Consider the following 16,957-nt stretch of genomic DNA (forward strand, 5'->3'; position numbering starts at 1 on the left):
GGGGAGGGGAGGGGAGGGGAGGGAAGGGAAGGGAAGGGAAGGGAAGGGAAGGGAAGGGAAGGGAAGGGAAAGGAAAGGAAAGAAAAGAAAGGGAATCCAAACAGAAAGTTCAGCTTTCAGCTTTCGTTCAGTGCTGGGAAGAAATGGCATGTCACTCTGGATCACACCCATGATTGTTTACTAAGCTAACAAAACTCTTGTGACCCTGCAGTCCTGGTCATGGGTGCCAACCCCAGGGACCCAACGCTTAAGTCCACACACAGAGCTGAACATGGCTGTCTGTGAAGCAGTTTTATTTATAACAGCTCAGGCCTGAGGGCAACCAAGCTGTTGGCCTCGGTTCAGACGCCCTTAAGGGCATCAAAGGGTTGGTCCCCAGGTGGCACTGCTGGAAGGCACTTTAGGAAGTGGGGCTTGTGGGCATATCCCAGAGGGGACAATGAGGCCCAGCCTACCTCTTTGGTCTCTGGCTAATAAGGTGGGCAGTTTTACTTCTCCATGCCCCTGCTACAATCACAATGTGATACCAGAGGCCAAAAGCAACAGAGACACTTACACATGAACGGAAACATCATGACCATGAGCCAAAATAAACTTCTCAACAAGGGAGACTTACCTCAAATATTTGACTAAATGACTGAGACCTGACATCTAACCCTTCAGTAGATGAATACACACATAAACCATCATATATCTAGTGGGATATTGTTCAGTATCAGAAGGAAACAGGCTATTAGTCAGGGATGGTGGTACATGCATGTAATCTCAGCACGTGGGAGACAGAGGCAGGAGGAGCTGTGCAAGTTCCCAGGCAAACCTGGTCTACACATCAAGATCTTGTTTCAAAAGCAGACACACAAAACAACAACAGTAACTATTTATTGGGTCATGGAAAGACACAAGGTGGGAGCTAGAGAGATGGCTCATCAGGTAAAAGCGCTGACTGCTCTTCCAGAGGTCCTGAGTTCAATTCCCAGCAACCACATTGGGGCTCACAACCATCTGTAATGGGATCTGATGCCCTCTTCTAGTGTGTCTGAAGACAGAGACAGTGTACTCACATACATAAAATAAATAGCTAATTCTAAGGAATAAAGACACAAGGTGACTGACTCGCACTTCTGGAATGACTGCCGTGTCATCTGCAGCCAATGCTTGACTCCAGCCACATGATCTTGTGGAAAAGGCAAACTCCAGTGTGACAGTGTGATGGGGATCACGGAAGCAGACTGTGCTGGACAGTCAGGCTGTGGTGGTGATCGGTATGATAGTACAGGGATGGACACAAGTCACGATGTGTCTCTCCAGGCCCACAGAGCACACAGGAGTAACTCTAATGTTAACTATGAATACCAGTGGGTAGGATGAGCTGTTGGGTTCTCGCTAGTGCTGGGTGTAGGACCAGGGCTGTGGACTGAGCTAGGGCCCACACTCTAGGAGACTCTATGACCAGTTCTCTGCTATGACAGAGGTTCCAACTTTGCGATGTGTGGATAACAGAGAAGGGTCCACATGGAGAACAGAGAGCTCAGGGGTCTTTCTGTGTCTTCTGCTTAATTCTACTATGAATCTAAAACTTCCTGAAAATGTTCAGAAAAAAAAATGTACTTGCTAAGAGGTAAAATGGACTAAAGCAAGGTGTGGCCCTGTATCCGACTGTCATCTTGTATCCGACTGTCATGAGCTAGTGCTGACAGGACCAGGTGAGAGGAGAGCTTTACTTACACCGCCAAGGAGAAAAACTGGGGAGCCTGAAGATGCAAGAGGTAAGAAAAAAATATCTCAAGTGGACAAAAATACAGGGCAAAATAAAAAGACATTCAGTTTTTGTTGTGGTGGTGGCTAAGGCAGGGTCATTCAATGTAACCCAGGCTAGCCTCAAAGCCACAAAAATCCTCCTACCTCAGCTTTTTGAGTGTCAGGATACAGGCGTGATTGACCAAACTACACCAAATGATGTCTAAACCAATACTTTGCAAAATGAGATAGAAAAATCCTTGACACGTGTGATCAAGCTGAATGAAGATGGGGCTGGAGCGACGGCTCAGGGGTGAAGAGCACTGGCTGCTCTTCCACAGGACCTGAGTTCAATTCCCAGCACCAGAATGGCAACTAACACCCTCCTGTAACTCTAGTTCCTGAGGATCCAACACCCTCTGCAAACACATCGTGCACAGATACAATCCAGTTAGAACATACACATAATATACATTAAATTAAAAAAAAAACAGCGAAAGACGATGAGCCGTGCTGTGGGTGGGGCTCAGCTGGAGCACTTGGGTAACATGCCAAAGCCCTGGGTTTGATCTCCACAACAGCATGAACCAAGAGTCCAGGGGATCAGAAGTTCAAGGTCATTCTGAACTTGCTTAGCAAGTTGAAGGCCAATCTGCTATGTGGGAGACAAAGTTTCTAAATAAGACCTCACAACCCCAGAAGTCTTCGAACAAAGAGCAATTCCAGTCAGTGAGGCCCAAGTGAGAGCCCCAAAAGGCAGCTGGAAGTCAGAGAGCTGGATGTTAACAGTCTGTGGCCAGGCTGTGGTGGCACACACCTTTGATTCCAGCATTCAGGAGGCAGAGGCAGGTGGATCGTTGAGTTCGAGGCCAGCCTGGTCTACAGAGTGAGTTCTAGGACAGCCAGGACCACACAGAGAAACCCTGTCTTGGGAAAAAACCCAACACTCTGAAAAGTGGAAGTGTGGTCTGCAGGAGGCTCAGCTTCGGCAAGAAGCACAGGACTCACCCTCGGTGCCGGGAGCAGATGCCATCAGCTGAGACTAAGCTTGGAGTGCGATAGCCCTGAGTCTAAATGCATGGGTGGGTCAGTCTCTGCTGCATTCACTACTCAGAACCCGAAACTCTGAACTCCGGGGTTTTCTCCATACCCACAGCTCCGTCCCTAGCAGGAAGAGTACCACTGAGGAAGCCTTAGATGTTTCCAGTCAGACCTCCGCCTGCACAGATCTCTGTATCATGGTGACGACTCATACTTCCATGCATTCTAGAGAACCCCAGCCTAGGGGTCTCAGGCAGGTCTCAAGAAGGCCAGAAAAATCTGCCCATCCCACAGGCACCAAAGCTAAGTATGGTCATAGAGGCCCCTGGCACACACAGAAGGGAGGCAGGCAGGTACAAGTAAACCAGACACTCTGGTAAGTGCTTGTCAAACACAGATCCAAAACCAGCACAAACCCTGGGAAAGGTAGCTGATAACATAGACACCACAGAGATACCCTCCCATGCCCCCCTCACACACACACCCCGTGCAGAGAACAGGCAAGCTCCAAGTTTTGGGGACCCAGAAAGTGCTCTAGCAACTCGCTTTTTCCTTTCACCTCCTATTGTGCTCGCCACCAGACATTCCATTCCCCACTCTCTTCAAACAAACCAACCAAACAACAGACCGTGGTCTTGCTGAGTAGTCCAGGTTCTACAGAAGAGGCTGGCCTCAAGCTGTAGTGACTCTCCTCCTGCTTTGGTCTCTCAAGAGCTGCAACTACAGGTGTGAGCCACAACCCTCCTTTCTCCCAAGGCATTTCAGGAAGATGTCTTGTCTTACGTCATGAGAACAGACGCCTGAGCGCACTGCCACTGCAAGGGGGGCAAAGAGCCAGGAGGCACCAGGGTGCTGCCTGCCTCCACTTTAACCCCACTTTCCGTGGTGTCTGTGCTCCATCGTGTGAACAAATCACTGCTTTATCTTTTATTCCTTCTAATTTTGTTTGCACATTTCCATTCATTACTGAGCACTCTTCGTCCTTTCTTCTTTTTTCCTTTTATGTTTTTAGTAGTGTTTGACTTTATTTTGTGTTTCAATGTTGTTGTTTTTTTGTTTTTCTTGTTTTTGATTTGTTTTAAGACAGGATTTCTCTGTGTAGCCCTGGTGGTCCTGGGACTCGCTCTGTAGACCAGGCTGGCCTTGAATTGAGAAAGATCCTCCTGCCTCTCTCTGCCTCTCAAGCGCTGGGATTAAAGGCATATAACCCCCACTCCATGTATTTCAATTTTTAAAGCTGTTTTTATTTTTAATTAGTCTTCTTATATGTACCAAATTTTTATTTTTAAAAGATTTATATTTATTTGTATGGGTGTTTGCCTGCACGTATGTAAGTGCACCACATACATGCTACACTATCTGTGTTGCTGTGTGTGTGTGTGTGTGTGTAGGTCAGAGGATATTTTGTGAGAGTCAGCTCTCTCCTTTCAAAGGATGCCAGGGATTGAACTCAGGTCCTCAGGCGTGGCGGCAGGCATTTTCCCCACTGAGCCAGTTCACTGGCCCTGAATTTGTGTTTGAACTTTCTCAAAACAGAGAAATCTTTTTTCTTTTCTTTTTTCACTTTTTTCTAATATTTTCTTAATTGATGCATTTTCTCTATTCCATTTCTCCTTTTCCTCTCATTTATTTTACCTTGTTTATTCTCTGTCTTTCCTCTTCCCTGCCTGTTTCTTTATCTCTTACTATGTCTACAGCTGCCCGGGATAACTTTTAACTCCCCACCACCTTTTGCATGACTTTAGCCTTTTTCCATCCCACGGTCATTAACAAACCGGCGTGGGTGGTCCTCAGTTGTATGCGTTTCTGTGTAGACTGTTTGCCTCACTTGTTGCTTTTACCGTAGTTTTGTTTTCTCCTCTCTGAGTGGTGCTAGAGACAGAGCCCTCTGGCTTCTCAGTAAGGAGATCTCCTAATAATCCAGCCAGCGGCATCCAAAGCACAGCGCAGGGAGGAGTCAAGAAACGTGACAAGACTGCCAACAGGACTTCTCCAAAATCTTTAAAGTTGCTTTAAAGGGCATAGAGGGACGCCTCAGTGGTTGAGGGCACTCGCTGTTCTTGCAGAGGGCCTGGTTCAATTCCCAGCAGCCACATGGCTCACAGCCCTGTAATTCTAGTTCCAGAAGATCCCAAACCCTCTGCAAATATGTGGTGCACACATGCATACATGCAGGCAAAACATACATATTGTATCCATCTATCTATCTATCTATCTATCTATCTATCTATCTATCTATCTATCTATCTATCTATCTATGATACTGTAATAGTAAAATCCCAGATGAAGATTTCAAAAGCTTACCAGTAAAAAGACTCAGTTATTGCAAAAGGACACAAACAGGCAGGTAAATTCAAGTTAGGATCTGGGGAGGAAAGTCAGCAAAGCAGAGGAAAAGGTCAGCAAAAAGACAGATGTGGGGAAAAATAGAAATGTTGGAAATGAAAAACTCAGTGAATCCAATAAAAAAAAAAAAACAGAGCAGAAAGCACTGCCAATGGACTCGATGGAGCAGAGAGAAAGCAAACGTCCGGGAGGGGTGGGCTGCCTAGCTCTGTCCAACAGACAAACCAGAGCGCTTCTCAACTGAGAAAATATCTACCTAAGACTGGCCTGTAGGCAAGTCTGCTGGGCGTTTTCTTGATTCATGGTTGATGTGGGAAGGCCTAGCCCACTGTGGGTGGCACCGCTCCTGGGCGGATGGTCCTGGTTGTACAGGGAAGCAAACTATGTGGAGCAAGTCAGGAAGCAGCACTCCTCCATGGCCTCTGCTTCAGCTCCAGACTCTGGGTTCTTGCCCTGACTTCTTTTGATCCCCACTGTGGTGTGGAAATGTCAACAAAACAACCCCCACCCCATAGCTGGCCTAAGAGAGGACAGCTAAATACAAGAGTGGCAAAATATAAGAGTGTAACAATACAGAAAAAAAAAATAAAAGTAAGCGTGGCCAAAATGCCCGGGAACTCTGAGGAGGATCAAGAGACCACACGTGAGCATCACAGGATAGAAGGTGCCGAGATTAGAACTAAAGACATACAGACTTTTTGTTTTGTTTTGTTTTGTTTTTTTGGTTTTTCAAGACAGGGTTTCTCTGTGTAGCCCTGGCTGTCCTGGAACTCACTCTGTAGACCAGGCTGGCCTCGAACTCAGAAATCTGCCTGCCTCTGCCTCCCAAGTGCTGGGATTAAAGGCGTGCGCCACCACCGCCTGGTGACATACAGACTCTGAATACAGCAGAAAAGCTAGAACACAGGGACACCCAAAGAGAGCCCCAAATAAGCTTGAAGAATCTCATCAAGACCGATCATAGGTGTAAAAAGAAAAGGAAACACTATTATAAGGGAAGTGGACTCAGCCACAAAGGCAGACCCATCAGAAAAACACCAACTCTCTCACCATGGAGCCTGCCTCGCAAGCCTGGGAGTACGTAAATGACCGCTAGCCAGGGCCCAGCAGAGCTATGGCTTGAAACTGACAGAAAACTAACAACATTTCAAGATCAACACAAACTACAGCAGTCCTTGAAGCCAGCATTGCAGTGGAGGCTCACAGGAGTAAGTCTCAACCAGGAGAACACACGAGGAAGAGCTAGGCAGAGGTCCAGAACAATAAAAAGCCCTTGATGCTAATAGGGGAGAGAGAAAAGGACAAAGTTAAGTTATAACAGCAGTGAGTACGTATCACTCAGTTATAACCTTGAATATAATAAAGAGACACATCTTCAGTAAAGGTTATCGCAGACTGGGAGTCAACGCCCAGGAGTCAGCCTGTCAAGCAAAGAGAAGCGGAAAGCAAGCTAGTATAGCAGTTCCAGTATGTAATCAGTAACTCCAAAGCAAAATCAGAAGAAAAAAAGATGTTCCACATAGGGGCTGGAGGGATGGCTCAGCGGTTAAGAGCAGTGGCTGCTCTTCAGAGGTCCTGAGTTCAATTCCCACCAACTACATGTGGCTCACAACCATCTGTAATGGGATCTGTTGCCCTCTCCTGGTGTGTCTGACAGCTATAGTGTACTCATATACATAAAATAAATCTTAAAAAAAAAAGATGTTAAAGAAGTTAAAAGATAGTTAAAGAAGCAGGATGGCTCGGTCGGTCAGCAGAGTGCTTATCCAGCATGCAGCATCCATTATTCAGGAGGAGGGAAAAAGTCGGTACCACTGGACTAGAAAAGTTAATAACAAAAATCATGAGAGCATAGCTCAGTTGGTGGGCGCTTGCCTAGCGTCCATGAGGTTCTGGCTGATCCCAAGCACCACAGAAACATTTAGCACACACGTAAGTTCAGTGTCATCCTGACTACATAGTGCGTTTGAGGGCAGCCTGGGCTGCATTTTCAAGGGACTCAACACTCTTTTCTGGCCTCTGTGGACACCAGGCACAAAATGGTGCACAGATATGCATGCAGTCCTAACCCTCACACACACACACACACACACACACATACACACACACACACAGAGAGAGAGAGAGAGAGAGAGAGAGAGAGAGAGAGAGAGAGAGAGAGAGAGAGAGGGAGAGGGAGAGAATTAATTTAAAAAGATGACTGTAGAGCGAATCTCTTATCTCTTGCTCACTGTGTGGAAGCATCACCTGTCAATAAAAACCAACGGCCTGTTAGTGAAGGGCAGGAAAGAGGAGGTGGGACATCAGGGAGAGAGAGGAACTTTGGGAGTTAGTCAGGAGTGGGAAGATTCACTACTGGGACCTATGAAACTATGGGAGCTAACTACTCAGCCATGTGGCAGACACAGAATAGAATAAAAGGGCTGTATGAGTTATGAGCTAGTCGGAGAACAAGCCCAGAAGCTTACGGCCTATACATAAATATGCCTCTGAGTAACTTGTCAGGAACTGGGGGAAGGTGGAAAAGCCCAAGGTTGCAGATGGTCTACACTGTGAGTCCGAGACGAGCCCTGTCTAAGAACGATGTGACGTGTGTGTGTGTGTGTGTGTGTGTGTGTGTGTGTGCATGTGTACCTCTGCTTCCACATCTACTAAAGAAACACTGATCAGAAGCAAAGTAAACACAGGAGACGGTACCAGGACAGCAGGACTCAAATGCCCTGCACAGTGCATTCAAAATAAAAATGAACACAGCGGGATGGAGACATAGCTCGGTGTTAAAAGCACTTGCTGCTTTCCAGAGGACTTGGGTCTGTTTCCTGGGCACCCATGTCGGGCAGGTCACAGCCACCCAAACTCCAGAGGATCTGACACCTTCTTCTTGCCTCCCTGGGTGCTGCATGCTTCCAACAACAGTAAATACTTCACTGAAGATCAGAGAGTGTGCCAGGCAGTAATGCTGCACGCCTGTGATCCCAGCACTCAGGAGGGAAGCAGAGCTCTGTGAGTTGGAGGCCAGCCTGGTTTACAGAGTGGGTTCCAGGACAAGGACAGCTAGAGCCATACAGAAAAACCCTGTCTCAAAAAACCAAACCAAACCAACAAAACCAAAACCAATCAGATTGAAGCAGAAATGAAATGCCTACCACAATTCTGCCAAATTCTACCGAACTTTTCCAGACGAATTCACAGCACTCCTGAAGCGGTTCCCCTATTGGAGAGTGAAGCTAACTACTGAGGTCACTCTACAAAGTCAGTTCTATCCTGATGCCAAACTAGGCAAGAGTCCAAAAGAGAACAAAACTGTAGACCTCTCCCTAATCAGCAGAGACACAAGAGTTATCAACAAGTACTTGCAGGCCGAATTCAATGACATATTACGATCCTCACACACCTTAACCAAGGTGGTTTTATCCAGGTGTGCAAGGATGAACGTGTGCAAATCCACAAATGTAATGCAGTGTGCAAATATATATATCAAGAACAATGATGTGATCACCTCAACAGATGCAGAGAAGGCTCAAGGTCCTTCATGACCAGAGCATAGAGCACACTAGGAATAGAAGGGACATACATCAGTATAGTGAGTCCATATGTGACAAACTTAAGTCAACATTATACTAAATGAGGAACACTGAAAGGGGTGTCACAATGCCTGACCTCAAACTGTACTGGAACAGGATAGCAGGCTCGAGTGAGCCAGTGTGCTGCACACCTGTAATCCCAGCACTCAGCCCAGAGGATCAGGAGTTCAAGGCCAGTCTTAGGTAGAAGAAAGGAGGGGGAGAGCCAGAGAGAGCCAGAGAGAGACAGAGACAGAGAGAGACAGAGACAGAGAGAACGAAGAGTTAACAAGTGCTGGTGAGGATATGGGGAAAGGCTGTTAACTCGCTGCTGACTGGGCTACAAACCTGGTGCAGCCATTACAGAAGTCAGTGTGACAGTTGCTCAAAAACTAAAAACAAAACTACGTGCCTAGCCATGTTTACAGCTGCATCAAAATCATGACATCAGAAAATCAGAAAATGACAGAACTGTACATCTTTATACTAAGCCAGATTCGGAAAGACAAATGCTTCATGCTTTCCCATATCCATGAAAACAGGAAGGGGCCGTGTTCAAGGAGGAAGAGAGCGTAACAGATGGGAGTGTGACAGAGAGCAGAAAAGGGATCCTCAGATGGAGGAAGGATACCAGCCAGGGCGTGGGCACCGCTGAGATGACCCAGTAGGTAAAGACACTTACTGTGCAAGCCAGGCAGTCCGAGTTCAATCCCCAGGACCCACACTAAGTAGAAGACGGCCAGCTCCAGACCTGTCCTCTGACCTCCAGCACCCCTGGGATGTGTACCCCCACTATGAAATACATATTACGCTAATAAATAAAAGGGGGTGCAAAGAGGATGGAGGGACAGCGGGGAAGCTAGCTAAACAGTGACAGGTACTTAGGAAAATGCCATGATGAAACCCATCACTTTGTATATTCGCTCAAATCTCTAGAAAGACAGAAGAACACGGGAAACAACTACACATATAAACCATGGATAACAGCCGGGCACGGCAGAACATGTCTTTAGCCCAGAACTTCAGAGGTAGAGGCAGGTGGACCTCTATGAGTTTGAGTCAGCTTGGTCTACATAGAAAATTCTAGGCTAGGGTTATCTAGTGGGACCCAACCCTACCTCAAAATAAATAATAAACACACAGAGAGAGAGAGAGAGAGAGAGAGAGAGAGACAGAGACAGAGACAGAGACAGAGACAGAGAGACAGAGAGAGAGACAGAGAGAGAGAGACAGAGAGAATATATATGTATTCCTAGAAAGAGACAAAAATCACGTAAAGGAAAATAAAAACTCTGACTAAAGACCATTAAATTTGCTGAAGTACTTGCTCATGCTCTCCCACAAACCACTGTATTAAACATCCTCTCACAGTCTGAGGAACATAGAACATACAATGCGTCACTACAAACTGCTTTAAAATGTGGAGAAGGGGAGAAAATGGCTGTCGGCCTCAGTCTACCTCTGAGGCTCTCCTCAAACTCTATGAGGTCTGGCTGGCCTTGAACTCTCTCTTCCTTACACAGGCCTATTTCCTAATGTCACAGTTGAGGAGAGAGCCTAGTATCAAGGGACAGAGGCCAGCAATGGCGTCAAATACCCTCCAACACTCGGGAGAGCACTGTCAGGACTGTGTCTTGGTGCAAGAACACTGGGATAGCATACCCAATGCCCTGGGTACCACTCCTAACAAGGGAAAGAAAAAGTGTCAAGGCTGAGAAGTACCAGGACACCACATGTGCCGAATAAATGACTAAATCCTCTACCCTGAGCTCTGGGTGCCAGCTGACTTGGGGAGCACAGCAGGGCTTTGGGATGACTTCCACCGAGCACCAGGGTCTCCTCTTCACTCTGAGGCAGTCCTGTTCACACGTCCCACCCTCTCCTCATGAAGTCTGGCCTGGAAGCCTGGGGACAGCAGGCTTCCTTTTGTGACAGGAACTACTGTGGGAAGCCATTTTGGCTGAAATCCCAGGAGTTAATGTTATCCACTAATTCCAATGGTCACTGTCTGGCCAGGACTGACTTCAGTCTACACAAGCGCCTCTGCCTGGGCTCTGCTGCTCCTATAGAGATTCCCAGACTCTTAGGTGGTCTGGCCCAAGGGGGCTGCAGAGGATGGAGCCTACTCAGATTTAAAGATGTCCCCAGGCTTGGGAGGCTGAGAATGGAAATTCACCGGCTCAGCTGTTTGTCAGGAATGAATCCCTGCAGGAAGGCCTGGCCTGCCTAGCCTCAGCAGGTCACTCATTCGCTGACTCAGTCACTTAGCAAACACAGTGTTCACCACCCACGCGCTAGGCTATGCATCTAGATGGACATGGCCCCTACCCTACTGAGGGCAGACATTGCCTCCAGGAAAGCCCACTTGCTACAGGCCTGCTTTCTTCCCAGAGGCTGCTGTTCCAGGAACTCCTGTGTTGACCACAGGCCTCAGGCTTCCAGCAACTTCTCCAAAAACCATACAGCCATGTCTCCCATTATGGGCAGCTCTGGGGATCTTGGTACTTGAGAACAAAACTTCCCCAGGCCAAACAGAGATCCCTGTGTTGCCAGCAGGCTTAGCATCCAGGTGGCCAGTCTCAGGTTAGTAGAGAACAGGCCGTGGTGCTCCTTCCTGAAGCCAGATCCCTGACATGGGGGTGAAAGAATGGATGAGCAGGCCACAGAATCAGCATGACCCAAGCCCACTGCAGCCTCGATACCCTGGCCCAGCAGCTGCCTGCTGGGAAGTCAGCCCTGGGTAGATGGACCTGGTTAAAATCCTGAAGATACCATTCTTGGTGTGTGACCTTGCACAGGCCATTCCCTCTCTGAGCGCTGATTTCCCTCCTCTGTACGTGGTGACAAGACTCGCTTTTCTTCCCTACGGTGTCTGAGAAGGGGAGGGCCACAGCTCCCTTCTTGTGACCAAAGGGTGACCTTATTGCCTCAGCAGGAGGGCACTCAGAGTCCACACTGTGTGGCTGTCACCAGAGGTCAGTGGGAAACCTGAAGACTCATAAAGACCACCCTTGAGCCCCTAAGCCAGCTGTCCTCGGCCTTCCTAACGCTGAGACTCCTTAATACAGTTCCTCAGGTTGAGGTGACCCCAACCATAACATTTTGTTCTACTTCATAACTGTAATTGTCTTATTGTCGTGAGCTGTCACATAAATATCTTTGTTTTTTGATGGTCTTAGCCAATCCCTATGAATGGCAACCTACAAGTTGAGAAACTGCCCAAGAAGAAGGTAATTGCCTTTTGAGTGGGCTTCAGAAGATAGAGGCCTCTACCGCCCTCTGCTGGTCACTATGGCTTCTTCAGTCTTTCTAGACAAGAGCAAGACTCTCTTCCAGGAGTTAGAGGGGAGGTAAAGCAGTGGCTTGCACCAGAGCATCATGGAGGATAGACCTTGGCTCCTGCTCCATGTCCTGTACCTCCTGTGCTCCCTGACCAGCCTGTGGCTGTTGGGAAACAGATCTCTGACACCCAAGTCACACCCAAGTGCCCCAGTTCTGCAGGCCGCCTCCCCTAGAATAGCCTGCTGAGGAGCCTCTGAATGAGCCTCCAGCCCCATGGTCCTGTCCCCGCATCTCTTCCCTGTCTCTTCTTCCAATCTTTTTCCTCTTGTTCTGCCTTGATGGCAGCCAGTCACCGCCCCCTAGCGGGGTCCTCTTTGGCTGCAGGTGCTTTTGCAAGCATACTGGGGCACACAGACTGGCAGGGGCAGAGCCTGGGCCTGGTATACAAATATCTAATGAGCACTTACATGCTGTATCAGCGTCTCCACGATCTTGTAGCGGTCCGGCATGTGGGTCACCATGTCTGTCATGTTGTCTTCAGATGTCCTTACCAACGTTGGCCCAAAGACCAGAGCCAGGTTCCGGGGCTCCATCTGGGTTGGGGAGGGGGAAAATCCAGGATTGCTTTACGTATGACCTCCAGTGCCCTTCTCTCCAGGTCACGGGCCACCGTTCCCAACTCTGACATGTCCTGAGAGGAGGGGATGAACATCTCACATGGGCACAAAGAGGTTTGCTGAACAGAGTTCAAGCCCAGTGTTTAAAGTCTCTCATGTCCAGGCCTGGCAGCCATGATCACTGCTCACCTCACAGGCCCATCTAGGGGACCCTGAGAGGTTAGGAACAGCTGTGGGGATTCTATGGAGGGACATGTTGGAGATTCTAGGGTATTTTAGAACAAGGAGAAATCCTATCATTTACTTCCTTTTCTCCACTGTAGAGCCACAAGACAAAGACATGGACTAGGAAGAAGCAAAGTAAAGGGATTAGAACTGGCTCCGAGAGCAGAGAGCACACGCTCCCCTGCATGGAGGACTGAGCTCTTGGCCTCCACATGCCCTCAGGACACAGGAGCTGGCTCTAGGAGGGAATGGCTCTAGGAGGGACCGGCTCTGGCTGGCTGCAGGCGGCTGCACTACTGGCTGGTGTGCTAGGGAGAGAACACTTAGGAAGAGGGAGGGCTCACAGGGAGGAAGCACCAGTCTGGGTGCAGCAGACTCCATAGGGAGCATCACACACCTTGTTTTTCTCTGAGTGGTCAGCAATGGTCTTGAGATGGCCCACGAGGAATTTAAGTGTTTCATAGTAGTGTCCTGGGAGATCCCGGATCTAGGGGACAGGAGGAAGGGAAAGGGGATCAGGTTGTGGTGTTGTCTCCACACATCCTAAAGGAACTCCAACCATCCCACTGTAGGAAGATGAAATCCAGCTCCAACTCCCTTCCTTGGTTCAGTTGGGGACACTGACTGAGGTCACTGGTGGAAAAGGCCTCTGTGAGGACGGCACCCGGCTGCCCCGCCTGACAGCTTTGTTTCCTCACCAGCTTCCTCAGCGTCTTCATCCTCTCCCTGGAATCTTCTATCCGATTGGCCTCGATGAAGTCATTGTATTTGTCTACAACACAGGAAAGAGCCTCAGCAGCGGGAGGCAACCCCTTCCCCACCCTTGAGAGCCGAGGATTCCAGCCAAGAGGGGAAGACATGGATGCAGCCTAGGGTGTTCATGTGGAATGAAGACCAGAGCTTTTTGCTGATCCTAAAAAGGGTCCTCATCACCCCTATCTTTGTCTCTAGGCTAAGGATCCCAAGGCTCAGTAGGTCAGAAAAAAAGAAGAGGGGCCTTCAGACTCCTCACTGCCCCATCAGTCCTGAGGTTCCTAAAGATGTCCCCAGGGAACTTTAACACTGAAGGTAACTGGCCCTTTCCCCCACTCTCCTTGGGCCTGCAGCCTCCATCAGGTTAGCTGGGGCAACCTCAGCAAATAGGAGCTTAACATGGCCAGGTCCTCAGTACCACCCCCAGCACCCCAAGATATAAAATGAAGTTCATCCGGATGAGCCATGTATACGGACTGCCAAGATTATGGCTTAGGGCTGGGAGTTGGCTCAGAGGGTGAAATGCTTGCCCTACCAGCATGAGGGCCTGACTCTGGACCCACAGCATCACCAAAAGGGTTTGCTGTGGCAGCACGCCCTGCCATCCCATTACTGGGAGAAGAGGCAGGATGGTCCCGGGAGCTCACTGGCTATTTAGTCTTGCTAACTGGCAAGCCCTGGGTACTCATTGAGAGATCCTGATCCAGAAAATAAAATGAAAGGTGATATATGAAGACACAGGATGTCAGCCACTGGCTTTTAGGATGTATGCACAGTGCAGTGGGAAGGCCTGAGAGCCCCAGAGGACAAAGACAGTGTTGAAGGATGCAGGCTTTCCTGTATGCCTGGGGCCAGTGAGAGAACAACCATTTCCACCTCATGCAACACAAGTTAGCTTAGTTGTATGACAGAGTCTAATCCGTAGATCGAAATATCAAAGGTGAGAGCCTGTGAGCTAGCTCTGTGTCTAAAGGTGCTTGCTGCCAAGTCTGACACCCTGAGTTCAACCCCAGGGTCCCACATAGTAGAAGAAGAAGATTAAATCATGCAAGCTGTCCTTTGATCTCTACATGAATGACATGGTATGTTTGTGCACTCCCCCAAAACTAACTAACTAACTAACTGTAACAATTTTAAAAGATTAAAGGGAAACATGGCATGGTGGCTCATGCCTATAATCTCAGCACTCAGGAGGCTGAGGCAGGAGGATTCTCTAAGTCTGAGGCCAGCCTAAACTGGAATAAGAACCTGTCTCAAAAGAAAATAAAAAAATCACAGTGGAAAAAAATATTTTTATAAGCACGGGGCCTAAACATGAGATATTCAATTAATTAAAGAGTAATTGTTTGCCAGGCAGTGGTGGCGCACACCTTTAATCCCAGCACTCGGGAGGCAGAGGCAGGCAGATTTCTGAGTTCGAGGCCAGCCTGGTCTACAGAGTGAGTTCCAGGACAGCCTATAAGAGAAACCTTGTCTTGAAAAAAAAAAAAAAAAGTAATTGGGCCTTTAAAAAAAAAATACTGTTTGCAGCTGGGGTGCGGTGGCGTACACCTTTAATCCCAGCACTCGGGAGGAAGAGGGATGTGGGTCTCTGAGGGTTCAAAGCCAGCCTGGTCTACAGAGTGATTTCCAGGCCAACCAAGGCTACAAAGAAAAAACCCTGTCTTGAAAAACCCAAACCAACCAAACAAAACAATGTTTTGGGGTCCGTGACGGGGCTCAGTGTGTAAATGAACTTGCTGCCAAGCCCGACAACCTGAGTTCAATCCCCAGTCCTACCTGGTGGAAGGAGAACTGACTCTAGGAGGTTGACCCCTGACCTCCACATGCATGCTACGGCTCCTCCCCCTCCATGCTCAATAAATAATAAATAAATAAATATAATTCTGTAAATATAATTTTATACACTGCTTTCAGTTTCTAAACTGAAAAGTCCAAAGGGAAATGCCAGCTGCCTGTGATGGTATACACCTGTAACCCCAACATCCAGAAGGCTGAGGCAGGAGGATTGTATAACTTCAAGTACAAAGTTAGCCTGGGGAGTATAGCAAGATCTTATCTAAGAAAGAAATAAAAAGCCAGGGGTGGGGCTATAGAAACAACTGCAGAGATCAGCAAAACTTAATGTATATCATATACAAAAAACTGTTCCCACAAATCAAGAGCAAACAGATGACCCAATAAAAATAGAGGTGCACGGTATCAACTACAGAGAAAATGGACAGAGCCGTAGAGAGAATTGTGTATTGTATGGACGCCTCACCTGTCAATTAAAAACCTATGGCCAATAGGAAAGGGAAGAGTAGAAGGTGGGACATCTAGGAGGCAGAAAGAATTCTGGGATAGAGCGAGACTCAGGAGATTTGCCCTGACAAATGGTGACACATGGTACCTGAGCACAGGTAACCAGCTACGTGGCAGAATGCAGATTAGAGTAAATGGCTTATACTAAGTTATGATCTCATCAGAGAAGAGCCTGGCTATATGTCCAAAATATTTGTTAATATATTTTGAGTCTTATTTCTGAGAGCATGGGGCTGGGAGGAAGGATGATCTAACTCTACACAGAGCCAATAAACTAACAAAAAGAGGCTTTCTCTCCCTAGAAACGAGGGCAATACCCTGAACAACAACAAGACCATCCCCTCTGTCCCCCACTGATCAGCAAAAGCTTCAGACACTAGTAACTGAGCTGGACTTAGCGGCAGAACACATGTCCAGAATGTGCAGGCCCTGCATTTGATGCCCAGCCTGCAAAAAAGAAGAAAATTAACAAACAAGGTGTGGTGGTGCCTGCCTGGAATTCCAAATACTCAGGGGGCAGAGGGTGGGAGACAATCAGACATTCAAAGCCAGTCTGAGTAACTTAAGTGTCTCAAATGAGACAATTAGGGGCTGGAGAGATGGCTCAGTGGTTAAAAGCACTTGTTGCCCTTATGGAAGACCTGGGTCCAATTCCCATGGCTCACAACCATCTGGAACCATCCAGTTTCAGGGGATCCAATGCCCTCCAATAATCTCCTTGGGCACCAAGCATAGATACACATGCCTGCATACATCCCCACATGCAAAATAAACCAAAAGAAAAAAATGAAACAAAATAAGAAGGCTGATGAGCTGGCTTGGCAGATAAAGCATCCGCTGCCAAGCCTGAGGACCAGAGTTCAACCCCAACCCCAACGGGTTGGAAAGAAAGAACCTCCATATATGGCACATACATCCCTATCCCACCTCCCACAAAGTAAATAAAATATAACAAATAAAAATAAACCAGGCTGTGGTGGCGCACACCTTTAATCCCAGCACTTGGGGGCAGGGGGGATCTACGAGTTTGAGGCCAGCCAGAGCTACAAAGAGAACCCCTGTCTCGCGGGGTGCGGGGGGGGGGGGGGG

General features: G+C 48.0%; 1 protein-coding gene across 1 annotated transcript in view; it reads right to left on the minus strand.

Moving 5' to 3' along the window:
• Window positions 1–16,957, minus strand: part of Arhgap23 (Rho GTPase activating protein 23) — a 65,942-nt gene that overhangs the window by 16,406 nt on the left and 32,579 nt on the right. Inside the window, exons 18-20 of the mRNA XM_028755037.1 lie at window positions 13,510–13,583; window positions 13,209–13,298; window positions 12,437–12,562 (exon numbers count right to left, since the gene is read on the minus strand). Coding sequence (XP_028610870.1) covers window positions 12,437–12,562; window positions 13,209–13,298; window positions 13,510–13,583 — 290 coding nt within the window. The remainder of the gene's footprint in view (window positions 1–12,436; window positions 12,563–13,208; window positions 13,299–13,509; window positions 13,584–16,957) is intronic.

The sequence above is a fragment of the Grammomys surdaster genome, unplaced genomic scaffold (genome assembly GCF_004785775.1).
Source record: "Grammomys surdaster isolate TR1022 unplaced genomic scaffold, NIH_TR_1.0 126048, whole genome shotgun sequence".
Classification (NCBI taxonomy): Eukaryota; Metazoa; Chordata; class Mammalia; order Rodentia; family Muridae; genus Grammomys; species Grammomys surdaster.